General features: G+C 42.3%; 2 protein-coding genes across 2 annotated transcripts; both read right to left on the bottom strand.

The window, feature by feature from the left end:
- Positions 1-207: 207 nt before the first annotated feature.
- On the bottom strand, positions 208-16,877 carry aatf (apoptosis antagonizing transcription factor). The gene is made up of 12 exons (XM_021618452.3): positions 16,144-16,877; positions 15,294-15,467; positions 13,102-13,494; positions 12,504-12,641; positions 11,028-11,142; positions 10,626-10,845; positions 10,049-10,213; positions 8,826-8,909; positions 3,701-3,768; positions 3,515-3,595; positions 2,766-2,837; positions 208-552 (listed from the first exon to the last, which is right to left on the bottom strand). Exons 1-12 carry the CDS (start codon positions 16,226-16,228, stop codon positions 489-491), a joined length of 1,659 nt encoding a protein of 552 aa, XP_021474127.2. The 5' UTR covers positions 16,229-16,877; the 3' UTR covers positions 208-488.
- A 3,366-nt stretch (positions 16,878-20,243) lies between these two features.
- LOC110533880 (LIM/homeobox protein Lhx1-like) lies at positions 20,244-26,051 on the bottom strand. The gene is made up of 5 exons (XM_021618453.3): positions 25,242-26,051; positions 23,786-24,009; positions 23,011-23,285; positions 22,196-22,361; positions 20,244-21,730 (listed from the first exon to the last, which is right to left on the bottom strand). Exons 1-5 carry the CDS (start codon positions 25,409-25,411, stop codon positions 21,357-21,359), a joined length of 1,209 nt encoding a protein of 402 aa, XP_021474128.1. The 5' UTR covers positions 25,412-26,051; the 3' UTR covers positions 20,244-21,356.
- Between the last annotated feature and the right edge of the window lie 824 nt (positions 26,052-26,875).

The raw sequence follows: 26,875 nt of genomic DNA, 5'->3' as shown, positions 1-26,875 counted from the left end.
TCAGGCCCTTCCTACTCCTATTGGAGCAGAGAGAACAGGATTGTTTGGAGAAAGTTAGAGGAATTGCTTTATGCAGGTTTGGCATGGCTGCTTATTAGGTTGCAAGTGTTATCCCCCATAAGTTAAAAAAAACTACACTCCAATAAAACATTTAATCACCAACTAAATCTGCATTTGTTAATTTCCCCTCCAATAAGTCAGCAGGCAGAAATCACCTTGGTATTTATTCACAGAAGGGGGACAATAGAAACAAGTTGGCAAAAATGTAGTTTTTCCTGACAGTATCAAAATGTATAGAGAAAGCAGTCTCTTCAAGCCTTTGAAGCCAAGTCCAAACCAGTCAGGTCCAGTCTGAACTAAACTTGAGACTGATACTGTCCATAAGCTTTTAGAGGAGCAGAACTGGACCAGAAGAGGTGTATTGTGTTCATCTCCTGGGTGCTTTCTGTCTTCTGTGCTGTCCACCTCTCCTGCTCGCTCAGAGCATGTCACTCCCGCACCGCACTTTCAGCAAACGAGTTCTTCCCGAATAGTGAGCGAAACAACTCAGTCCTACACCAACAAGAAAAATCCAAGTTTAAACATGACTTTTTTTTGTCAAGAATAATCATGGTAAAAGTATTATCAAACCTGGCTGTCACCAACAGACTGAACAGTTGAATGTGACTAAAGAGGAAATCTGTGGGTGAGAGAAAAGAAAGGGAGGAGAGGTTTCGATTCATTGGGAGAAGGAATAATTCCACATTCATGCGTCTCAACGACTTGACGGCACTTGAGAGACAATGCCAGTGACCCAGTTGCAGGATTCCAATTAGGGGGGTAATATGCAACAGTCCAGATGAGAGGAGAGACAAAGAGGGGTCTTTATGGAGCGCAGGGCCTTCTGATTACTGCGTGAACACAAGTGCCTGTCACTCTGTCTGGGGCTGGCCTGCCGATGACAAAGAGCAGAAACACACAGCCAGGCAGGGATGGAATCAGAGGCCCCAGCTGCTCTCCATCTCTGGACTGGACTGCCTTCCTGCAGACTCATCTCCCCTAACCAGCTCAGTCATTTCAATCAGTCAAATGTTCCAGTCAAAGTGGCTCTACTCAGACAGGCAGATAAATACGGCCTAATTTTGAGACGGGGCTGGTTTAGTTTGTGTCCGACTATCTGCACATACAATTATTTTCTACATCCATAAAACATGTTCAGCGTATACATGCAAATGTACAGCAGGTGAAGCCTGTGCATTATGAAACAGACACTAGATGGCGGTATGTGATGTCACATGTCTCAGTTAATTGTGTTGAGATGATTAAAAAGAGTCAAGGGAGTCTGTTAGCCTGCACTGGTCTAGTCTGAGTGCAGACAGTCATGTTAAGACTGCTTGTGGGTCATCTTCAATGGGATAGGACAACAGCCAAAGCTCCCACACTGCAGTGGACAACCATACCGATTTAAAATCTATTACAAAACTGGGTCCACTACAGCAAAACTAGTTCCTGTGTAATGTGTTGAGTTAAAGAGGGGCCTTGTGTTGCTCTCAAGGGGCAGCCAGCCTGTATCCAGCCACAGGAGGGACTTAATCCCCATTTGAAATGCGCCACCAGGGTCAAGGAATACAATACACTCTGATCATCACCACGTAATGCATACATTCTCATTCTGCCTGAGCTCGGTAAACATCAGCTGGAGAATACTGAGGAGCACCGGGATAACGAGGGCAGAAAACCCAGGCTGATATAGGACTGACCGTCTCTGTGTGCACAATGGACAGAAGACAAGAGACAACAGGGGTGTGTTGAAGGTGCAGCCTGCCTAAAAATTGCATATCCTATATGTCACATGCCGATGCAGAAATGTGCCATGATGAAAGTCTCAATACCTTCTAGAGGACTTAAATGTGCATGTCATGTATGCATGATACACACACCACCACCCCCCCCCCCTCCACATTAACATTCATGGAGCCAGTGGAGCATGGCAGGCTGCATCCGTAAAGCCAGCGCAGTGGTAGAGGAGGGGAGGTATAGGGGGGGGGGGGGGGGGGGGGCTGTGCCAGGGCATTCATTCCCAAAGGTCAGCCAGTGTGGCTCTGGGAAAGGTCAACGGCCAGCCTGATGCAACGGCCATACATCACCATTATTACTGTAGGCCATTGATTGCTATGGAAATGAGGTGGGAGGTGCACGCGGGCAGGGCTGGGGCAGCCCATTGTGCAGTCATTACCATGTTTAGAATGCCTGTCGTCTCACAGCGAACACAACACCTCCGCTACTCCACCTGCAGTATAGACTGGAAGAGGACAGATAAGAGAGAGAGGCAGAGGACGCGCCTAGCCATTTACTGTCCCCTCCGTCTCAGGTGTGCGCTGAGAATCAATATGGGCCCACTAGCATGTGGAAACTGCGACACTATGTCCTTTGTAAACTCACGTACAATAGGACAGTCAGCAGCCTACACATTACGACTGAAGACCCTGTTCATCTCATTTAGAAATCCCGCCAACTCTCACCGGCCAGCGGCAGAAGGTACAGGTACAGGGGGAACAATGCGGGTGTGAGAGCAGGCAAGCAAAGCAGGGCACAGGGATTGATGAGAGGGTAGCTGTCCAGGGGACAGATGTATGGCTGTGACAGGAGAATAGAACACAGATCTGTGACTAACAGCCCCAAGATAAAGGAGGAGGTGATGGGTTGAAGAACAGGTCAATATTGGCATGCCAGCGGTGAAGTGCGCTGCCATTACGCCTGTGACGCGTCAACAACAAGGTGCTCACCGTGCGCCATCATTCATGGAGAGGTGGTCGATGGGGGCCATGAAGTTCACCAGCTTACTGTGGACGTGGAACCTAGACAGACACACGAAAACACACACACACACACACACAAACACCATCAGAAATAGAGCACACACACACATTCAATTATGTAACGGTGGTTTGTCCATTAAGAAATGTGAGTGTTTGAGTCCATTTGTTTGTGCTGTGTGCCTGTGTGTAGAAGATAAACAAGAGAGAAAAACCATGGGTACAAAAGGCCCTAAATAAAAGGCTGACCTTTCCACTTGGAATAAATGGAGAAAACAAACGCTGTAATTGCAATTCTTCCACCGGCAAATAGTTTTATATGTATAAATACAAATGATCAATTTGAGTCCTCAAATATTTAATCAGGCCACATGGAAATGTAATTTACATTAACAGAGGGGGACTTTTTCTATAAAAAAGATAATTGAAATAACTGAAAGGACTATAGATAAACTATAGCATTTTAACCAGCATCGGAGGAAGTAAATGTATTAGGTATTTTCATAAATTCTGTCATTGGAGCCTCCCTGGACAGAGAAATAAAGAGCTTGCTCTGCAGTGGATGATAAAAACAGACCCAATTTATGCCTGTTAGGAGTATTAGAACAAGACGTACAGGGAAACAATGAAACTAAATTATTCTGAGTTTGAATGTGGAGAAAAGGAAATATTCTAGTGAACCTGTATTTCTTCACCATTTCTCCGTTCCCTCCACTCACCTGACTTTGCGTCCCTTGCTGGCCTTGGTGTCCACTTTCTTCTTGATCTTACTGCGGAGCTTCTGAATGGCCAGCCATTGTCTGGAAGGAGAGGAGCCCCGATCAGAAAAAGTCTAGAGGGGTAAACCCCACATCCTAGCATCACACAAACAGATGCATGTACACACACACACACACGTCGCTCACCTGCCCATAGCCACCTGGTCATTGGGGTCTGCAGCACTCGTCTTACGTTCAATTAGCTCTCGCAGAAGCTGAGATGAACAGAGTAAGGGGAGAGGAGGGAAAGAGCGCAAAGGGGGAGACTTAGTTTCTCGTTTCAAAACAGTATTTAGTTTCGTGTGTGTAGACATCTTTACCCCCCTGTTCATTCACCAGAGTACAGAGCTCTCCCTCTCTGTCCCAGCAGCAAATCCTTTCACTTAAATCGGAACCTCTTCATCAGTGTCAGCCCAGCAGCCAATCCCAGGACCCGGGCCCAGACCGCCCAGTCTCTGCCAGAATGTACCACTGCTGAGCATCAGCCTCAGTTAGCAGAGCAACAACATGCCAGAACCCCAGAGCATCATCATCACTGGACCTCACAGTACAACATCTTAATGAGCTGTGGTGGAGAGGACAACGCTCATTCATCATACAGTCAGTCACACAATCCACACAGTCCCACAGTACAGGCAGTGGTTCCACTACTCATCCATGTTCCTTTGAGTTCCCCCCCAGAGATAGTAACGCCGTGTCATGACTAACTGGACCATTTTGTTTAAAATCAGCAACCATGCAGCCCTCTCCCTGACCCCCATCAGGAGAGAGATAATCTTCATTAATGTCCTCAATTAATCCCCCGGCTCTCCTCTGCTAGTATGGAGCTTGGTTTTTCTGTATGGCCAGCTCCAGGCCCTGAGACAGGGGAACACTCAATGTACACACTAGTCACAGTGAAAATATATATTTACATACACCTGAGCCAAATACATTTAAACTCAGTTTTTCACAATTCCTGACATTTAAACCTAGTAAAAATTCCCTGTCTTAGGTCAGTTAGGATCACCACTATTTTAAGAATGTGAAATGTCAGAATAATAGTAGAGAAAATGATGTATTTCAGCCTTTATTTCTTTCATCACATTCCCAGTGGGTCAGAAGTTTCCATACACTCAATTAGTATTTGGTAGCATTGCCTTTAAAATTGTTTAACTTGGGTCAAACATTTCAGGTAGCCTTCCACAAGCTTCCCACAATAAGTTGGGTGAATTTTGGCCCGTTCCTCCTGACAAAGCTGGTGTAACTGAGTCAGGTTTGTAGGCCTCCTTGCTCGCACACGCTTTTTCAGTTCTGCCCACAAATTTTCTATGGGATTGAGGTCAGGGCTCTGTGATGGCCACTCCAATACCTTGACTTAGTTGTCTTTAAGCCATTTTGCCACAACTTTGGAAGTATGGTTGGGGTCATTGTCTATTTGGAAGACCCATTTGCAACCAAGCTTTAACTGATGTCTTGAGATGTTGCTTCAATATATCCACAAATTGTCCTTCCTCATTGGGAGGGTGTTCTTCGGCTTGCAAGCCTCCCCCTTTTTCCTCCAAACATAACAATGGTCATTATCACCAAACAGTTCTATTTTTGTGTCATCAGACCAGAGGATATTTCTCCAAAAAGTACAATATTTGTCACCAATTGCAGTTGTAAACCATAGTCTGGCTTTATGCCGTTTTTGGAGCAGTGGCTTCTTCCTTGCTGATCGGCCTTTCTGGTTATGTCGATATACAGTGGGGAGAACAAGTATTTAATACACTGCCAATTTTGCAGATTTTCCTACTTACAAAGCATGTAGTCTGCCATTTTTATCATAGGTACACTTCAACTGTGAGAGACAGAATCTAAAACAAAAATCCAGAAAATCACATTGTTTGATTTTTAAGTAATTAATTTGCATTTTATTGCATGACATAAGTATTTGATCACCTACCAACCAGTAAGAATTACGGCTCTCACAGATCTGTTAGTTTTTCTTTAAGAAGCCCTCCTGTTCTCCACTCATTACCTGTAACTGCACCTGTTTGAACTCGTTGCCTGTATAAAAGACACCTGTCCACACACTCAATCAAACAGACTCCAATCTCTCCACAATGGCCAAGACCAGAGAGCTGTGTAAGGACATCAAGGATAAGATTGTAGACCTGCACAAGGCTGGGATGGCCGACAGGACAATAGGCAAGCAGCTTGGTGAGAAGGCAACAACTGTTGGTACAATTATTAGAAAATGGAAGAAGTTCAAGATGACAGTCAATCACCCTCGGTCTGGGGCTCCATGCAAGATCTCACCTCGTGGGGCATCAATGATCACGAGGAAGGTGAGGGATCAGCCCAGAACTACACGGCAGGACCTGGTCAATGACCTGAAGAGAGCTGGGACCACAGTCTCAAAGAAAACCATTAGTAGCACACTACGCCGTCATGGATTAAAATCCTGCAGCGCACACAAGGTCCCCCTGCTCAATCCAGCGCATGTCCAGGCCCGTCGGAAGTTTGCCAATGACCATCTGGATGATCCAGAGGAGGAATGGGAGGTCATGTGGTCTGATGAGACAAAAATAGAGCTTTTTGGTCTAAACTCCACTCGCCGTGTTTGGAGGAAGAAGGATGAGTACAACCCCAAGAACACCATCCCAACCGTGAAGCATGGAGATGGAAACATCATTCTTTGGGGATGCTTTTCTGCAAAGGGGACAGGACGACTGCACCGTATTGAGGGGCTGTATCGCGAGATCTTGGCCAACAACCTCCTTCCCTCAGTAAGAGCATTGAAGATGGGTCGTGGCTGGGTCTTCCAGCATGAGAACGACCTGAAACACACAGCCAGGGCAACTAAGGAGTGGCTCCGTAAGAAGCATCTCAAGGTCCTGGAGTGGCCTAGCCAGTCTCCAGACCTGAACCCAATAGAAAATATTTGGAGGGAGCTGAAAGTCCGTATTGCCCAGCGACAGCCCCGAAACCTGAAGGATCTGGAGAAGGTGGCATTCTCCCAACCGCCTTCAAGAGGTAGTCACCTGGAATGCATTTCTTAAGTTTGAGCCAATCAGTTGTGTTGTGACAAGATAGAGGTGGTATACAGAAGACAGCCCAATTTGGTAAAATACCAAGTCCATATTATGGTAAGAACAGCTCAAATACGCAGAGATAAATGAAAGTCCATCATTACTTTAAATGCATGGTCAGTCAATCTGGATTTTTTTTTATCAAGTGCAGTCGCAAAAACCATCAAAAGCACTATGAAACGGGCTCTTATGAGGATCACCACAGGAAAGGAAGACCCAGAGTTACCTCTGCTGCAGAGGATAAGTTCATTAGTTACCAGCCTCAAAAATTGCAGCCCAAATAAATGCTTCACAGAGTTCAAGTAACAGACACATCTCAACATCAACTGTTCAGAGGAGACTGCATGAATCAGGCTTTCATGGTTGAATTTCTGCAAAGAAATCACTACTAAAGGAAACCAATAAGAAGAGGAGACTTGCTTGGTCCAAGAAACACGAGCAATGGACATTAGACCGGCAGAAATCTGTCCTTTGGTCTGATGAGTCCAAATTTCTGATTTTTGGTTCTAACCGCTGTGTCTTTGTGAGACGAAGAGTAGGTGAAAGGATGATCTCTGCATGTGTGGTTCCCACCGTGAAGCACAGAGGAGGTAGTGTGATGGTGTGGGGGTGCTTTGCTGGTGACACTGATTTATTTAGAATTCAAGGCACACTTAACCAGCATAGCTACCACATCATTCTGCAGCAATACGCCATCCCATCTGGTTTGCGCTTAGTGGGACTATGATTGGTTTTTCAACAGGACAATGACCCAACAGACCGCTGGGCTGTGGAAGGTCTATTTGACCAATAAGGAGAGTGATGGAGTGCTGCATCAGATGACCTGGCCTCCTCAATCACCCGACCTCAACCCAATTGAGATGGTTTGGGATGAGTTGGACCACAGAGTGAAGGAAAAGCAACCAACAAGTGCTCAGCATATGTGGGAACTCCTTCAAGATGGTTGGAAAAGCATTCCATGCCAAGAGTGCGCAAAGCTGTCATCAAGGCAAAGTGTGGTTATTTGAAGAATCTCAAATATATTTTGATTTGTTAAACACTTTTTTGGTTACTACATGATTCCTTACATGTTATTTCAGTTTTGTTGTCTTCACTATTATTCTACAATGTAGAAAATACAAAAAAAATAAGAAAAACCCTTGACTGAATAGGTGTGTCCAAACTTTTGACTGGTACTGTATATTTAAGCAATAAGGTATGAGACGTTGTTGTATATGGCCAATATACCACGGCTAAGGGCTGTTCTTGTGCGCAACACAGAGCTCCTGGATACCGCCCTTAGCCGTGGTATTTTGGCCATATACCATAAACCTCCGAGGTGCCTTATTGCTATTATAAACTGGTTACCAACGTAATTCGAGCAGTAAAAAGAAATGTTTTGTCATATCCATGGTATGCGGCCTGATCTACCACGGCTGTCAGCCAATCAGCATTCAGGGCTCGAACCACCCAGTTTTTAATACATATTTTTTCCTCATCCTTGGTCAGGACGTAGGTTAGGAATCTGCATATCTTGCAGTTCCTTAGTGAATGTAACTGTTAAAGCTCCATTGGCGCTACATAATGACTCTAATCCAGTGTGAGTGATTGCTCTGTTCACAGATATGGTTAATGACTACGCCTCAGTTGTACTGAGCAGTGTGGAGAGTCCTTATACAGGAGTCAGCATCACACAGACAGACAGACAGACAGAAAGACACGCACACACAATGGTGATTTATGGCATGCACAAAGTTGCTGACTAAAAAAGTTTAGGTAAATGCAAACATCAGTCCAGCTCCAGCCTGCCGTGAGAGGTTAGCCACATTAGAATGCAGGTATTACTGGAGCATGACTGGAGCATGACTGGAGCATGGAGGGCTAAGTCCCACTGGGAATGGCTCCGAACTGCACTTCCGGAGCCTTCGGACTGGGGAGACTGAGCGGATGGGGCGGTGTCCTCTGAAGGACAAACTACAATAACAAGGGCAGTCCCTGTGCTTCACCCCACACAACGTAGTGCCACCCTATAGCCCTATAGGAGTATCGTGGCAAGCCAGACTCACAACACCATGTGTAGAGGGGCACTTTACCAAGATCACAGCAGGTCGAATTCTGATGCTGCCTATCTCCTGCGCAATAGTCTCTGTCCACTTTAATATGAAAATAAAACGTTTTAGGAATGCTTCAGTCCTTGAGTGTAGGAGAATGTTTCATGCAGAAGGGCTGATAATTACCTGGTGATAGAAATCGTCATCATCAAAGATCTCCTCGTCCAGGTCTTTCAGATGCGTATTGGCTTTCAGCACCTGCTCTGTCCCCTAAGAGAGAAACAGAGGGAGATAAGAGAAAGCAAAGGAATGAGAGAGCGAGAGGGAAGGTGAGAGCCAGTGAGAGGTGGGGGAGAGAGAAAGCTCTGTCATGTAGCGTTGTGCAGGAGGTGAAGCCATAAACTCCAGATGTAACACCCCAGATAAACAGGCTGCTCTCCAGATAAAGTGGCACCTCTGGAGGAAGGAGAGGGATGGCTGAGCCACGCGGGGCCCTAATCTAAAACTGCTGAAACAACCCCTCTCTCTCCCGTAATGTATTAACCAACCTGCAAATGCTCCTTGCTTTGAATCATTTTGGGCCGCGACACTGCCTACATTTCAGGTTAGTATAGTTCAGTTGCTGACTAGATTCAATTAAGATACAGAGATAAATGTATCCCACTCAGTTAATGCTGTAACAGCTTAATACAATTAGCTGGAAGGAATCTGACTGAGGGGGGTATCATGGTGACAGCCTCCACCAATCAGAGTAGCAACCTGAACTATAGAGCTTCTTGTACAGTTAACCTAAGGGGGGATGTGTTCTCGCTAGTATGGATACTAGCAGTCAAAAGGATGACACTTGGCTACATACACTATCTGGCAGCCTTCGCAACATGTTTTAAAAATATATATATATATTTTACCAGGTAAGTTGACTGAGAACACGTTCTCATTTACCGCAACGACCTGGGGAATAGTTACAGGGGAGAGGAGAGGGGATGAATGAGCCAATTGTAAGCTGGGGATGAGTCGGTGACCATGATGGTATGAGGGACAGCTTGGGAATTTAGCCAGGACACCAGGGTTAACACCCCTACTCTTACGATAAGTGCCATGGGATCTTGAATGACCTCAGAGAGTAAGGACACCCATTTAACGTCCCATCCGAAAGACGGCACCCTACACAAGGCAATGTCCCCAATCACTGCCCTGGGGCATTGGGATATTTTTTACACCAGAGGAAAGAGTGCCGCCAGCCGGCCCAGCAACACCACTTCCAGCAGCATGTGGTCTCCCATCCAGGGACTGACCAGGACCAACCCTGCTTAGCTCCAGAAGCAACCCAGCAGTGGGATGCAGGGTGGTATGCTGCTGGCAAATGTTACCTATCCTACATAACCCTCCCTCCTCCCCTCCAGTCTCACCTCTCCCCCTGCAGTGGTGGTCTCGGGTACAGGGGCAGTGGCCTCTAGCTTGCCCAGGACTCTGTACTCGGAGCGTCTGGTCTGGGTGCGTCTCAACAGCCTGTCCTTGTCCATTAGCACCTGTTCCACCTGGATCAGGATGTTTCTGTCAAATGCCCCAAAACCCTGAGAGAAGAGAAGAAGAGTCAGAAACAAGACCGTAACACAGCTACAACATCACTACCCTATGTAGAAAAACAAAGAGCATTAGATTATTCCTAATGCAGTATGTCTAGTGAAAACACCAGAACAATGAAGGGGGGAAAAATGACAATATGAAGTCTGGTTTTTAATTGGCATGTTAGCCCTTGGTTTATGAGAGCTATGAAATTTGAGTGCTGAAGTGTGCTTAGGGACGGATGGTGCTATTATGCACAGTGCATGCCGATGGAAAACACACACACACACACACACACTGCAGTGCAGACTGGTTAGGTGATAAGAGCTAAGCTCTGTGCAGCTGGTGCATGTGGACGTGTGTCCTTGGTTGGTGCAGATGAGTGTGTGTGTGTGTGTGTGGGTGGGGGGGGGGGGGGACCTTGCTGCTCTTTCCCATGGTCAGCTGGGTCTTGTCGTGCCATTTTTGCAGCGTGGCATCACGGTATGGCTGGAAGTCAGCAAAGCGCTTGGCCATGAAGTCTGGGTACTCTGCCATCTCCAGCTTCCGTTTGGGAGGACCTGTCGGTTCCACTGCTTCCTTCCTTTCCTCTTCATCATCACTGTGAATCTCCTCCTCATCACTGTGAATCTCCTCCTCACTATATTACAGATACAGAACAACAAAATAATACTCAACCATCAATTCTAAAGCCATAAGGAGGCTGAATTCAAGGGCATTTCAGAGAAATATTGCATCCTATTCACGTTAATCAGGACAGTGTTTCATGTAACAGAGCACTTCATGTTCTGTCTGTGGACGTGGAGGAGAGGCAGTGCTGACCTGTGTGCTCCCCAGGTGTTGCCCAGGGAGATGGGCCTGGTGTCTGGGTTCTGATGGAGCAGCTGGTCCTGTAGCTCCAGTAGAGACCTCTGGAGAGCCTTCAGGGCTTTGTGACCTTAGAACATCATAGAGAACATGCTGACAGGACCTTATAAACTAACAGAGCGATATGGGAACCAAGAGGGTAGAGTGAAGCAGACATGTTGTGAACATAGTGTTGTCTGAGGTAAAGTATACATTGGTCTTTATGAATTTGGGAAGCACGAGTTAACTGTGAAAGTCAATTACTCAATATTAGCCCCAAAAACGTATATAAATACACTGAAGTTATGCCACATAACAATAGAAAATATGCCTCATAACTTCACTTGTCCAACAAATCTATAGAAAGTATTGCCCCCAAGCAGGACTGATTAAAATCCCTTGGAGCAGTCCCGCCCCGGCTTTTGTTAGTCCACATCTTGTCAACATCCACTAAAACAAATTTTAGAGAATTTGCCCTCCAAATCATAGGGCGTAGGAAAAGAGAGGAGGTGGGGAACACTTATGACTCTGTCCTCTTCAACTTTAATCAAAAGTACACTGGCACGCCGGAGCCCCCTCCCTCCCTTTCATAATAATGGGCCGCTAAAAATTCAGGAGGCAGGATCCACATCAATCACTCGCCAGATTTGAGTCCAATGCAATAAATATGTAAATGAGGCGAAGCCAGTGTCTCGTAGCTTTGAGATCAGCGCGTGGAGGAGGGAAAAAAGGAAAAACTGGATTAATTGCCCATGGCCAGAGGAATCCTATTACTGTAGGCATTGATTATAAAATTGTATGAGTGATTTTCATGAGGGAGGTGGACTACCACCATGCCTTGAGCAAAAAAATAGTATTAGAAGAATCAGGCCAAATCGGTCAGGTTTAAACAATAATGAGAGAAAGGAAAACTAGCTTTCACATATGATTCCACTGTGGAAACCAGAAGGATTAGGATATTTCTTACAACAAAAGAGTGTAAATGTTATTTTGTTATGACAATCTCCTTGTAGAATTGTTCTCACGACAGCCTAGCCTATTACTAGGCAAATAGTTGAAATTATTTTCTACCCACTAATTACTACAACCATAACACTAGCACCCAGCTCGTCCATTAGGATTAAAAATTCATGTTTCAAATGCCATTGCATTTAAAGTAACTTATTTTACGCACTCATGATCATTGCATATGCAGGCAAGCGATACAAATGTTCTACATTGTGTCTGGGAGATAACACGTCTAGACAAAACATTCAGTACTATCACCACATCATTTACAGGGTTGTAAACTTTGTTTGTAATGCATGTTATTGTCCTATGCCATTTTCTTTCTTTTCAATTTTCCCCTGGAGAACAATAAAGTTAAATTAATTTCATATTGTTGATAGCTGTAAAAAAAAAAAAAAATGTAAAAAGAAAAATGTAATGCAAGCAGAAACAAAACGCACTCACTATTCTTCAACGCTCCAGCAAACTCTGCTCCGCCCCTCTTCTTGAACTCTGGGAAGGTATGTGGTTGTGGCAGCTTATTGGCTGTCAGAAGAACTTTCTGCATTTTAATTCGCCCCTCAAGTAGCTGGTCCCAAAGAGCTGTGGAGATTTAATAAAATAAATGACATGGTTGTCTACTGAGAAAGGGAGGTGATAAAATGTGCTTAAAGGTATATTTTAACTTGACTTGTCAGAGTTCCAGTGGTGTGGGATAGTCATAGCCAGCTAGCTAACATAGCATCCCTCTGTTTGAGCCAGGTGTATGAATAGGCAAAACTAGCTCATGGTGAAAACCATGAGCCTCCTAGGTTTTGTATTGACGTCAATGTACCCAGAGGAGGACTGAAGCTAGCTGTCCTCCAGCTACACCATGGTACTCCCTACAGAGTGCTGCTGAGGCTACTGTAGACCATCGCAACAGTGTGTTTTAATCAATGATTTGGTGACGTGAATATATTTAGTATAGTTTTATGTAAAAATGATAACTTTAATGTTTTACTATTTGTGTTTTTTATTAAATTCCCTGAGGATGGTCCTCCCCTATAACACAAATACATACCAAGTTGATCTTTCACAGCTTTCCCTTTCTCCACCTCTTCATCCACTTTCTCTTTAGAGAATGTCATCACAGCTTCCACATCGTCAGCTTCATTCTCAATCTCCTCCTCTTCACTCTCTCCATCCTCATCATCACTTTCTTCATCATCATCATCTTCACTCTCTCCAAGATCATCCATTCCCTCTGTTAGCTTATGGAAGTCTGTCACTGAGGAAAGTGTGATGTCAGTCTCCTTCAGCTTAGACACCAAGCTTTTCATTTTAGCGATGTCACTCTCAATCTCTTCATCATCATCATCTCCAGCTTCAGTCTCTCCATCCTCCAGATCAGCATCGTCATCTTCTTCTTCCTCCTCCTCCTCTTCGTTTTCATCATCATCCTCATCATCCTCTCCTAAAAAGACACATTAAATTTGAACGACAACACCAGGATTCAATTTTAGATTTGATGTAAATTAAGAAAAAAATGGATGTTCATACAAATGTAGCAATTATAACTAATGCAGGCGGATACGGTTGTAGATGGCCTTCCACTCAGCACCTGAATAACAGTATGGATGCCGTGTACACAACATCTTAAATGCTGTAATCAGTTGTCTTCGAGGTTTAAATTGATTGCTGCATGGCCCCATGTTTGACTTGCAAATCTCTGCCTTAATCAAGGCATTTTGTTTGGATAAACAGGGATTAGCTTGATTAAAAACAAAGCTATTCCTCCAATGAATAACCAAAAAAAACAGACCACTAGTAGATGTAGGCCTAAGCTATTATACGGTAATAAATCGTCTACACATGATATGACCATGCACAGCTGAGCATAGAATAGAACTGGACTTGATTCAATTGTAAATAAGGAACCAACATCAATCCATTAAAGCTATGGTCTCCTGTTCGCCAGCAATTTGCCTTGTGGTACAATTCTAGGAGACATTACAAAATTATAGAGTCCAGTGTGGCATGAGGCACATTTATTTATATACTAAACAAAAATATAAAACGCAAGTTGGTCCCATGTTTCATGAGCCGACATAAAAGATCCCCGAAAATGTTTCATACGTACACAAAAAGCGTATCACCAGGTCGCAATTGTAAATGAGAACTTGTTCTCAACTAGCCTACCTGGTTAAATAAAGGTGAAATAAAATTTAAAAAATAAATCTCTCTCAAATGTTGTGCACAAATTTGTTTACATCCCTGTTAGTGAGGATTTCTCCTTTGCCAATAAAAGGCCACTAACGTGTGCAGTTTTTTCACACAACACAATACCACAGATGTTTCAAGTTGAGAGAGCATACAATTGTCATGCTGACTGCAGGAATGTCCACCAGAGCTGTTGCCAGAGAATTTAATGTTAATTTCTCTACCATAAGCTGCCACCAGTGTTGTTTTAGAGAATTTGGCTGTACTTCTAACCGGCCTCACAACCGCACGCCAGCCCAGGACCTCCACATCCGGCTTCTTCATCTGGGGGATCGTCTGAGACAAGCCACCCAAACTGAGGAGTATCTCTGTCTGTAATAAAGCACTTTTGTGGGGACAAACACATTCTGATTGGCTGGAACTGGATCCCCAGTGGGTGGGCGTGGCTCCCAAGTCGGTGGGCCTATGTCCTCCCAGGCCCACCCATGGCTGCACCCCTGCCCAGTCATGTGAAATCCGTAGATTAGGGCCTATTGAATTTATTTAAACCGACTGATTTCCTTATATGAACTGTAACTCTGTAAAATTGTTAATTGTTGCATGTTGAGTTTATATTTGTGTTCAGTATTGTTCATTTTGAACCGAATGGTGGTCAGTTACATATTGTAAAAGTGCCCCTTACAGAACCACAAGAGGGCAGAATTCTACAAACGACAATTTTCAAATGCAGTGCCAATAAATAAATACACCCAACCTCCCCCCATCCTAAAAGGTAATCATGTATCTGATTGACTAAGTCAAATTAATGTTAATACCCTATTGCTTTTACCAAGCCAACTTTGTCAGTTCGACAGTTGGGCTAATTCCATGGATTGAAGGAAAAAGGGATGCATTTCAAGTACCCAAACCACAGCTCTCTATCAACTTTCTTGACAGGTTCCGTATTTATTTTCACCCATGGTCAGCTGCATTGATTATCCTACATATATGCATTGATTATCCTACATATATGTTTAACATTATTATAAATGACACAATCATGTTCCAACTCACCAGACCCTTCGTTCTCCTTCAGCAGGTTTTTACGAGATGTTGCCTTGCCCAGGTACCGTTTGTCAGTCTCTTCCAGCAGAGTGATAGCTTTCTTCCGGAGCCCACTCAAGGTAACCACAGCTTCATCCTCATCATCACCCTCATCAAACGCCTCAACCACCTTGGCTTTCGTATCTGGAAGGAATCAAAACAGTCAGATTGAGCACTTGTCTCTTGGTCATTCAGTCTTATCTGATCAATATACAAAGTGGCTGGCAACTTATCAGAGCCAAAATGTTACAGATAGGTTAATTCAAACGTCTTTAAAAGAAAGACAAGTTGAATAACTATGACAGGATAAAACACCTTTCCATAATGTCATGTTCATATTGAACCGCAGCCAGGGTGAGAATACTAATCCCAACTTCAAGCATAATTGCTAGCAATGAATAGAAGGTTTAGAGAGAGCGATAAGAATATTAGCTAGCTAGTGACCGCCAACGTGTCGTGAAAAAAGTCAATATAACTGGCTAGCAGCGCCAGTAGTTGCTAGTAGGATCAGCTATTAGAATGGCGCAGTGCAGTGGCTCCCGTCCTACATTCATTGTGCTCAGTTTGAAACTTCAACAAACACTTGGCTATGTTGACGGTTACCAGTTTACATGGTGGTCATCAGAACAGGCTATGGAGAGGTTTTTGGTAAATTGGTGATTTCCGTGTGCTAGCTTGCTTGCTAACTGTCTAGCTTTGCATGCTGTTGCCACGCGCCTACCTGGCGTGTGTGTAATGACTTTATACATAAAAACGGAAACATTGTCTTCAAATCGAAAGCAAAATGTACCTGTTAAACATGACAAACAGTGCAATATACCTTCATCATGATCGTCCTCTGGATCTGTGAACTTGGGCAAAGGATTTAATAAATCTTCCAGCTGTTGTGATATGTGGCCAGCCATCGTTCAATGTACTCACTCACAACTCACACATGTTACGCCTACGTCATCAAGACGCGACTCCCAGATAGAAAGAGAATAATAGAACTGCTACAGCGCAACTTCAATCAAGCAGAGGTTGTTTTTTTGCCTACGCAATATGGATTACTGAAATAATTAAGATAATGCAGTGTGGATTACTCATATCCGACTTAATTGTAGTTAAACACCGTAAACCCTGTAGGTAAAGTATAACATCTACTAAATGGTAAATACATAATCGACTTTCTATATGTCGTAGGTCTACTTCTATAATTACAGTGCCGCCGCCACAGGGTTGTGACTGACAATATTTGCTGTCAATTCATACATGTAGGACCTAATTATCATGTTAAAAATGTAAATACTGGCGCAGTGGTCTAGGGCACTGCATCGCATCGCAGCGCTAGCTGCACTAGCTTGCCACCAGAGACTTTGGGTTCACGCCCAGGCTCTGTCGCAGCCGGACGCGACCGCACAATTGGCCTAGAGTCGTCCGGGTTAGGGAGGGTTTGGCCGGTAGGGATATCCTTGCCTCATCGCCCACCAGCGACTCCTGTGTCCGAAACGCAGTGCACGCTAACCAAGGTGGCCAGGTGCACGGTGTTTCCTCCGACACATTGGTGCGGCTGGCCTCCGGGTTGGGTGCGCGCAGTGCGGCTTGGTTGGGTTGTATTTCGGACGCATGGCGTGTAGCGATGAGACAAGATAGTAATTGGATACCTCGAAAAGGTGGTCAAATGTAATATATTTAAACAAATGTAAATACTGCATTTGGTGGATTTGAGAAAGAAACCAAATACATATCACAGTTTCTTAATTTACAGTAGCCTACAACTTCCGTAATGCAAGGCATCTCCACAAACCCAGATGCCGCTTATTATCTTCTCAAACGATCTGATGTCAATTTACCTGGTGATGGAGAGCTGAGCAGCAGTGGAGATGTCGATGTGGCCCTCTGTGTACTGTAGTCTAATCAGTGAGTGGATTATGTCCCACTGGTTGAATCAACGTTGTTTCCACATGGAATAGAAGTTGAATTGACGTATGTGCCCAGTGGACTAGGTCTACTGGGCTTTTTGTTTAGGAAAAAATATTGTTTTTTTTTATTTCAAGAAAGAAAATACATTGTTGCAACCACATTTTTTACTTTATTGGACTATGGACTATTCTGTACATGAATCCCGGACATTGAAGACGTGGATGTCGATTAAGGCAGCCCCACGCACCTCTCTGATTCAGAGCGGTTGGGTTAAATGCAGAAAACACATTTCAGTTGAAGGCATTCAGTTGTACAACTGACTAGGTATCACCCTTTTCCCCCTTTCTTACCTGCACACTCTAGACACACTTTACCATGTGTAACCAACAATTGCAGCCAACAGTGCAGGCAGCTGCCGACTGACTTATCTACAAAGAACCTTGCATCATAAATAACTACTCATTATTAGTTGTAGATCAATCAGTCAATCACAATTTACCCATGATACATTACAGTTTTGATGCTCTCGAATAAGGCCAATACCTCTTACACATCACTATATCTTATATCAGTTAGCAGGATACCCATCCTTAAAGGGGCAGTGCAGTCAATAACGTGACGTCCTGTTTTTTTTATGATATTTCCACACTATAAGGTGGAAATTACCCACTGAAATTGAGAAAATTAAGATACTGCCCTTTTTGTGTAAGAGCTGTTCAGATGGGATGGAACTTTTGGCCCACATCAAGAGGTCACAGTGTTATCTGATTATAATAGACCAATGACTGTTCATCTGGGTAAGAGGGTGGGCTCTAGACCATCCTATCAGCCAATCAGGCCTGTGCATGTACAGTGCATTTGGAACGTATTCAGACTCCTTGACTATTTCCACATTTTGTTACGTTACAGCCTAATTCTAAAATTTCTTAAATAAAACAAAATCATTGTCAATCTACACACAATACCCCCATAACAACAAAGTTAAAACATGTTTTTCATTTTAAAAAAGAAAGAAAGAAAGAAATACCTTATTTAAATAAGTATTCAGACCCTTTGCTATGAGACTCGAAATTGAGCTCAGGTGCATCCTGTTTCCATTGATCATCCTCGAGACGTTTCTACAACTTGATTGGAGTCCACCTGTGGTAAATTAAATTGATTGGACATGATTTGTAAAAGCGCACACCAGTCTATATATAAGGTCCCATAGTTGACAGTGCATGTCAGACCAAAACCAAGCCATGAGGTCAAAGGAATTGTCCGTAGAGCTCTGAGACAGGATTGTGTCGAGTAAACAGATCTGGGGAAGGGTACCAAAAAAGTTCTGCAGCATTGAAGGTCCCCAGGAATACAGTGGCCTCCATCATTCTTAAATGAAAGAAGTTTGGAACCACCAAGACTCTTGCTAGAGCTTGCCACCCGGCCAAACTGAGCAATCGGGGAGAAGGTTCTTTGTCAGGGGGTTGACCACGAGCCCGATGGTCACTCTGACAGAGCTCCAGAGTTCCTCTGTGGAGATGGGAGAATCTTCCAGAAGGACAACAACCTCTGCAGCACTCCATCAATCAGGCCTTAATGATAGAGTGGCCAGATAGAAGACACTCCTCAGTAAAAGACATAACGACAGCCTGCTTGGAGTTTGCCAAAAGGCACCTACAGGACTCTCAGACCATGAGAAACAAGATTCTCTGGTCTGATGAAACCAAGATTAAACTCTTTGGCCTGAATGCCAACTGTCACGTCTGGAGGAAACCTGGCACCACCCCTACGGTGAAGCATGGTGGTGGCAGCATCATGCTGTGGGGATGTTTTTCAGTGGCAGGGACTGGGAGACAAGTCAGGATCGAGGGAAGATGAACAGAGCAAAGTACAGAGAGATCTTTGATGAAAACCTGCTCCAGAGAGCTCAGGACCTCAGACGGGACAACAACCCTAAGCACACAGCCAAGACAATGCAGGAGTGGCTTTGAGACAAGTCTCTGAATGTTCTTGAGTGGCTGAGCCAGAGACCAGACTTGAACCCGATCAAACATCTCTGGAGAGACCGGAAAATAGCTGTGCAGCGACTCTCCCGATCCAACCTGACAGGGCTTGTGAGGATCTGCAGAGAAGAATGGAAGAAACTCCCCAAATACAGGTGTGCCAAGCTTGTAGCGTCATACCCAAGACGATTCAAGGCTGTAATCGTGCCAAAGGTGCTTCAACAAAGTACTGAGTAAAGGGTCTGAATACTTACGTAAATGTGACATTTCATTTTTTTATTTTCACTATATTTGCAAACATTTCTCAAAACCTTTTTTGATTTGTCATTATGGGGTATTTATTGTGTGTAGATTGATGCAGATTTTTTAAAATCCATTTTAGAATAAGACTGTAACATAACAAAATGTAGGAAAAGTCAAGGGGTCTGAATACTTTCCGAATGCACTGTAAATATCTTCACATTTGTTTCCCAATGCCCACACATTCAGACTGAGCATTTATATGGCCAAAGGAGGCTCAGGGAAATAAATTATATTAAAAATACATTTGGAGTTATTTTCATGAAATAAACCCACACAGTGATTTATTAGACATACAGTGATGATTTTTTTTAAATCAAATGACAGGACTTTAAGCCCTTTACTCACCCTACCAATTCATTGACATTACCGTCTGAGATCAGAGAACTGTATTTTATATAATGTTTCCAACAGAAGAACTGAGTTTGGTAAGAGTGCCTTTAGCTTTGCTGCCCCGTCACCCTGAAACCCTTAGCAAAAACACTTACAACTAGATCACTTTATTCTGATTGATGAAAGGGGGACTGCTGACCACAGATTGCACATTTTTAAACATGCACTTTTAAGTTATCTTATGCACTTTGCACTGTTTTAGCGTACGTTCTGTGTAATGTTTTATGTTGTGTCTCATGTGTATATGCTGCTTACATGGCCAGGCCTCACTTGAAAAGGACATGTAGATGTTAATGGGACTTTTCTGGTTGAATAAAGGATAAATAAATAAAATACAAATCTCTCAGTTTTTTTCAACATGTTTTATTATACAGTGAATGGTCTTATATGCACTGTAGATCACATAAGCTTAGGTTTATCAGAACAATAAAATACATCATACGAGAGTTGATATTTCAAGAATATAGCAGCTGCTGGTGGCATATTTGACCATCAATGTTTAATCATTGGGACTTTCATGACACAAAATAAAGCATTTTGCACAATGGTTGTTCAATTCAGTGATCTGCATGAAGTCTTTCAACGTTAGACATCCTCATGAAAGAAAGTTCTACAATGTAACTCATTCGGTTAAAAAATGCTACTACATTTCTTGTAGTATGTTCAGCAATTGATGATACAAAGCACTTACAATATTGTGCTTTTATCCTTATTTGGCAACTGTCTATTTGTGTTTTTACATTTCTTCAAAGTAAACACAATAATACAAACTAGCACAGTGAGGAACCACGACCATAATATAAATAGAATAAATACAAAAGTTTGGTTTGTTGCTTGAAAGATGTTCTCCATCTGAATCGAGAGGTTTCAAACAATGCTGATATTCAAACCCCTGAAGTACTGTAAATATATACGTAAACAGTTGACTGTTCTATGTCCACCTCAAACCATTGTCCATCGATTTTTTTTGAAGGTTGACTTCATCTTAAAATACAAGTTATTTTCTATTAAATAAAGGGTTATACAACTTTTTTAAGTTTTCCTTTTGAAGGCAAACTGTCTAGGATTTGGCAAAACACAGAAATATACAGAGAAACAAAAAAATGTATGGAGAAATAAGCACAATTACCAAAGCCTTCCTAAAAGCTTTTGGTCAAAAATAATTTTGATCTGATATGGAGACCGTATGAAAACAAAAGATCTCCTGAACGCTCATACAATATTCACCATTATATGACTGCATTGGAGTCTAGACTGTTACTGTGTGTATCTTTAAATAAAACTGCAACATCAACACAGCAGTACAGGAACTTGGAGACAGGTAATAAATTAAATGCATATACATTTAATTAACGAATGAATAAATAAATAATATAAATTAAACAAGGATACTTGCTCAGGACTTAATTTGCCTCCTAAGTCAATAGTTAACCTTGGCTTTATGATGTCTTGTGGGCTACCAGACAGTGCCTTCGCTCATCTCTGAGGAGGGGTGTGACAGTTGGTTGCTGTATCCGCTGCCGTTGAGGGACAGTGATGTGAAGGGTGTGCTGGGGCCACACATCTCACTGGAGATGCTGTGCATTGACCCAGGTCCGTTGGGCTCTGGGCTAGGTGAGTCCGCTGGATGGTGAGATATGATGTCATTGAAGCACTGCACCTCACTGGATGGGTGATGCCCAGCTAGGTGATGGTCCATGCCCCCTAAAGGGGTGCCAGCAGGGCCAGAGGAGAAGCCTAGGTCCCCTGGGGTCTGGGCCTGTGACGATGGGGGGCCTTGGGTGTAGTACTCAAAATTTCCTCCAGGCCCATAGTATTCACTCTGATAATCTGCAAAAATATACACCCAAATAATTATGAGAAATGCTTGTGTGGTGAAAATAAAACTATACCAAAATGTATTATACTGGTACAACGCCACGAGAATGTCATTTGAATTACAAAAAAGTAAAGCTAATACATTTCCTGTAGTATATAATTTGACATAATAGTGACTTTCAGAATGACAGTATTATAATAACTTAAAACAATGACAACTATTGCCTATAATCGAAAAAAAAACGTATGTTAATTTTAAATGTAGCCTAATTCACACAGTATGCCTAAACCTATTGCCAAAAAATCTATAGAAAATGCATTAAAACACCTCTGAATAATGAATCATATTAGGAATTAAAATAAAGTAAAGGATTAACATACATGCCTGTGAATGGCTCTCATAGTCAAAATTATAATCGGATCATCTTTAAACACAAAGTTATTTGGGTGGACCATGGTCAATATACAAGACCTTACCACCATAGTATGAGAAATGACCGTTGGGGATCAGCTCCCCGGGTTCGAGTCGGTCGACCAGAGTTCTCATTCTCCTTGGACCGCGGAAGAACGCGTGCCTTCTTGCACCCAGCACGCTTAACTGCTTCATGCGCCGCTCTTTAGACCGCCGGTTTTGGAACCATACCTGCATACCACAAATAACACGAAAAGAGATGATTAAAATGAAGTTTATACGCCGGGCAAATATTTATTTTTTTTGCATCAAAAATGTATGCAGCTGGTCTGATGACATGTTGTGAGATGCCATTTTAATAATCATGACGTGATTAGCCTATATAGATCTAGTATACCTATGTGGGTCCTTGGCTCACCTGTCACTGTTTAGTGACCTTTAACCCTCAGTTTATCTAGCGTCTGTTTCGTGAATACCAGGGATTTAACTCAAATTACAGGCTACAGGTGAATTGATAGGATAGATTTACAGATGTGTTGTCAACCAATGGCCTATAGGGTTTTCAGTTACAATTACCACAGCATATACTAGCCTAACAATTGCAACATAATGATACCTAATGAATAGGCTAATTTAAAAATCAGAAAACAGAGTCATTTGCATTGATATGCATATAGATAGATGTCATAAAGCATTAAGAACGTCAGGAGAAGGTGTGCATCTGCACCACTTTCGTGGTGACCAGTCTGCATATATCTTGCCTTCTGCCATTATTGACGAAGGTGCCATTGTTAAAAATACTTTCTCATAGACGAATACTGAAAATAGACATCTATCTGATTTGACATGTGTTATAAACTAAAGGGAAATAGACTCTTACCTGGATTACTCTCATGTTGAGCCCTGTCTCCTGCGCCAGCTGTTCTCGGATGTGCCGGGTGGGTTTTGGCGTGGCCGCGAAAGCAGCTTTGAGGACCTCCAGTTGCTTGGCTTTGATGGTGGTTCGCGGCCCACGTCGTTTCCCCCCTACGTTCTGCTCGTCGTTTTCATTGCTGCCCACCTCTTTATCGGATAAATGTCCGATTTCCGAATCTTTACTATCATCCTGTGGGTCTTGGGAATCTGGAGATAGACTTGGGTCACTGCAAGTCGTGACTGTGAGATGAAAGAAAGACGAAATGAAATGATTTGAAATGTATTCGTATGTCTTTATACTCTTTAAAAAAATAGACAAAAATAAGCGTCAAGAATACAGTATCATTATTAGGATATTATTATTATTAATATTGTTATTGTTAGCATTAGGCAATAGGCATATTAGCCAACTACTTTTAGTCCTATTATTATTGATGGTGATGATAACATTAATGAAGAAAACAATACATTATCATCCCTATAGACCTAATAATATTTTAGGTTTTATATTTTTCATTGTCATCAACAACATTGTTTAGATTTGTACTGTTTTTGGGCCTATCAGGATGCTGTTATCATAATTATTTTCGAACTACATTTTTTTTTATAAATGGAATATAAAGCAATAGGAAAAATGAGAAAATAATGATTTACAAGAGGCTTCAGAAATATATAGAAATATAAACACGGGTTTGAGGTTCCTAATTGTGATGTGGTTCAAGTCATGTTATGTTCCATACCTGAGAGGAGGGTTGTGTCCTTTCCGTTGCTGTTGCTTAGATAATCCTCTTTACAAACAAATTTAAATTCATCTAGAATGTACATTTCCTCTCCGGTGGATAGCTGTTTGTTACACATCATACACGTGAAACAGTTCAGGTGAAACACTTTGCTCTTTGCCCTTCGAACCAAATCGTTGGGCGAGATCCCCTGGGCGCAACCTCCACACTTTGTGCCGAATCTCCTAAAAGAAAGAAAGCAAAAAATAAATACCATCAGCGACTTAACATTGCAGGGCAGACAGAGTAGCAGCAAAGATCTACAGAAAATATTCACATCAGATTACCAACTACATGGCATCGTTATTGGCTAAATTATAGATGTTTACACAAATAACGTGCGTTTTTCATGACGCAAAATACCTGTATTTTCAGTATTTTTACGCTACAAATCTGCTTGATGAGATTCCAAGTGATTATAATGACATATCAATTTCTTATGCTTTATTTTAAACGTTGATCTGGAAATGACAGGCTACACTGATGCTGGGCCTGCCTGCAAGGTAACGAAAGCCAGCCGCTATATTCATTGTACGTGGGCCTATTTCACACAGATAACCAGTTATTCAACCACCGTAAATATAAGATCCTAATTTAGTTTTTTTAGGCTAAATAAATTGTTATAAATAAATATATATATATCTTATATTTAGACCTACGTGTTGTATAACTATGACTATTAATAACTATTATTCAAGAAAGGCCACACCGTGTATTATTAGGCTATTGAATGGAGATAATTCAAACATTCATAAAAAATAAAATAAAAACCTTTCCATTATTGAAATACATCCTATTTAATGCTTGAAAATAACAAAGCCACACTTAATTGTTCAATTTTGCATTGTGGCCTATTTATGTAAATTTATGTGTATTCAAATAGTTAACAAACGCGTGTGGACTGGAGGTCTGTGATTGCAGTGTGTGTTTTTTCAAGCTGATTTATTATTCAAATCCACTTATCACATTTTCACTAGAGTCTCAACAAACAAACGGGTGTGCGCCGACTGATTGAACTAAGGCGGGATACACTTCCGTCAAGAATCCTGGCATAATTCTCATCCCCGCTTGTCTGGCAGCCTTTCCTTGTAAACAAAGGACGATTTCCTTGAATCCGTCACAGAACATGGTGATATATGCTTATAATGTATCAGCTTTTGGTGGATCACCACACATAATCGGGGCATACTGTCTCTGGTTGGTTAAATTTATGTCGCTCATGAGGATAGATTAAACTATCTCTAAATTGACACTAAGCATGTAACCATGTAGCAAAAACATAATCTTGCAATCGAATTTAGTCATTTAAAACTTGTGTTTTACATCATCTGTTGTTCATTTGCATAGTTCTGCTTAATTGGTACCCAAAAGCAAAAGCTATAATAATAATGAAAGCCATGCGCCCAGGTGTGCTTACCTAAAAAAGTCGTTTTTGCAGTACAGTCTCCCTTCCCGTGAAAAACATTTTTCTGTCAAATTGCATTTACAGTCACAGCACTGCACGCACTTGATGTGCCATGGTCTGTCCAGAACATTGAGTAGAAACCTGTCCAGAATAGGTCTTTCGCAGCCGGCACAGTGAACCATGTTTGGATAATTCCAGCAATTCCCAGGTTGAACGTCTTCCCTGTTTGTCCCAAATCAAAGCGATGTGGCTCCTTGGTTGCTTTGTTGATTTGGAAAATGACCTGCTCTAATCCACTCCTTCGACAATCCAGAGTATGCAGCTCATCCAGACGAATCTCTTAACAATGAGTTAGCATCATCATATCCTGTGAGCTCAAATATTATTGCATTCCTCTCGCATGCACAGGACAACCATAGGCTATACAAAATAGTATCAATAAAAACAAAAACGAACAAATAATTTAACAAAGTGAATACATTTCACAAGCAAGAATGCAAACTTGAGAGCAGCAAGGCCTCCCCTTGTCCATCAAGATGAGCCGAGAGGAGCGATCGTAGGCTAATATGATTCAGTGAATCTGAACAGGCATCATGCCACTACAATTACGCACGAATACATAACTGCCACCACACAGCCAATGATTACTGCCAAAGCAGAAAGCTACAACAAATATGATCAAATCTGTTAAATTTCTTGTAAATTCTGTAATATTCCTTCGATTCTTCGAGTATAATGCACTCTTTAGTCCAAGCTTCAGTAATATGCGTGCCTCTGAAAGCGCAAGAACTAGCCTTTATCCGAACCTCCTGACGTCATGTTGAAACAACACCTATCAGCAGCTTGCTATTGGAGTGGCAATTACTGTGCCCTCTAAACTCTGCCGTACGGACCCACTAATAGGGAACAGAGGACTATTGCCCCATATCTTTGAAACGGTCGTATTACGGTCGTATTATTTTAGAAAAGCAATTTTCCCTCGATAAAGCAAGCATATAGCCTATTCCAGGTCGAAGCGCAGCTAGGGTCTCCGGATAAGATACATTTAATAAGGTACAGTATTTCATGAAAACAACCGCTTTTCTTGTAGCTTAAAGTCATTTTGGCAGAGGAAACGAAGTTCGTTTTCGCCTAAAATGATTTGTAAATATCACTTAGAAGTCTATCATTATGGATAGGCCTATATAGTTTGTTTTCACGCCTTTAGAGAGGAAAGAAAGTGAATAACGCGGACACTAAAGTTCACAGATCGATTAATAAAACGAATATGTATATCTGACACAGAGATATTTAGATTGTTCAATTAGAAACATACGAATAAACACCCGAAATATGTGACAGACTTCTCACTTGTCTGAAAGGAAACCAACCCACCTCAAATGTGGCAAAAGGACGAGGCAAAACGAGAGGTAGACTACTTTGTGTTGTCAGACTTGGATGATAATTACATTTTATCATTACTAAAGTGGGCTATTAAACACCACATTAAGAATGAGTTTGTATAACACTAAAAACTCACAAATTGTTTTTTTAAAATTAATTGTCTTCATTTATGTTTCATTATATGGCTCTTAAATTCAAACACTATCTGAATGTTTTTCACAGAATAAACCAATTTCAACCTCCTGAAATGAGCATGATCGTTG

This window comes from Oncorhynchus mykiss, chromosome 10 (genome assembly GCF_057628025.1).
Source record: "Oncorhynchus mykiss isolate SJ-2025 chromosome 10, ASM5762802v1, whole genome shotgun sequence".
Taxonomy (NCBI): domain Eukaryota; kingdom Metazoa; phylum Chordata; class Actinopteri; order Salmoniformes; family Salmonidae; genus Oncorhynchus; species Oncorhynchus mykiss.
The sequence above is the reverse complement of the archived record's forward strand: the minus strand, read 5'-3'. Positions and strand labels throughout refer to the sequence as shown.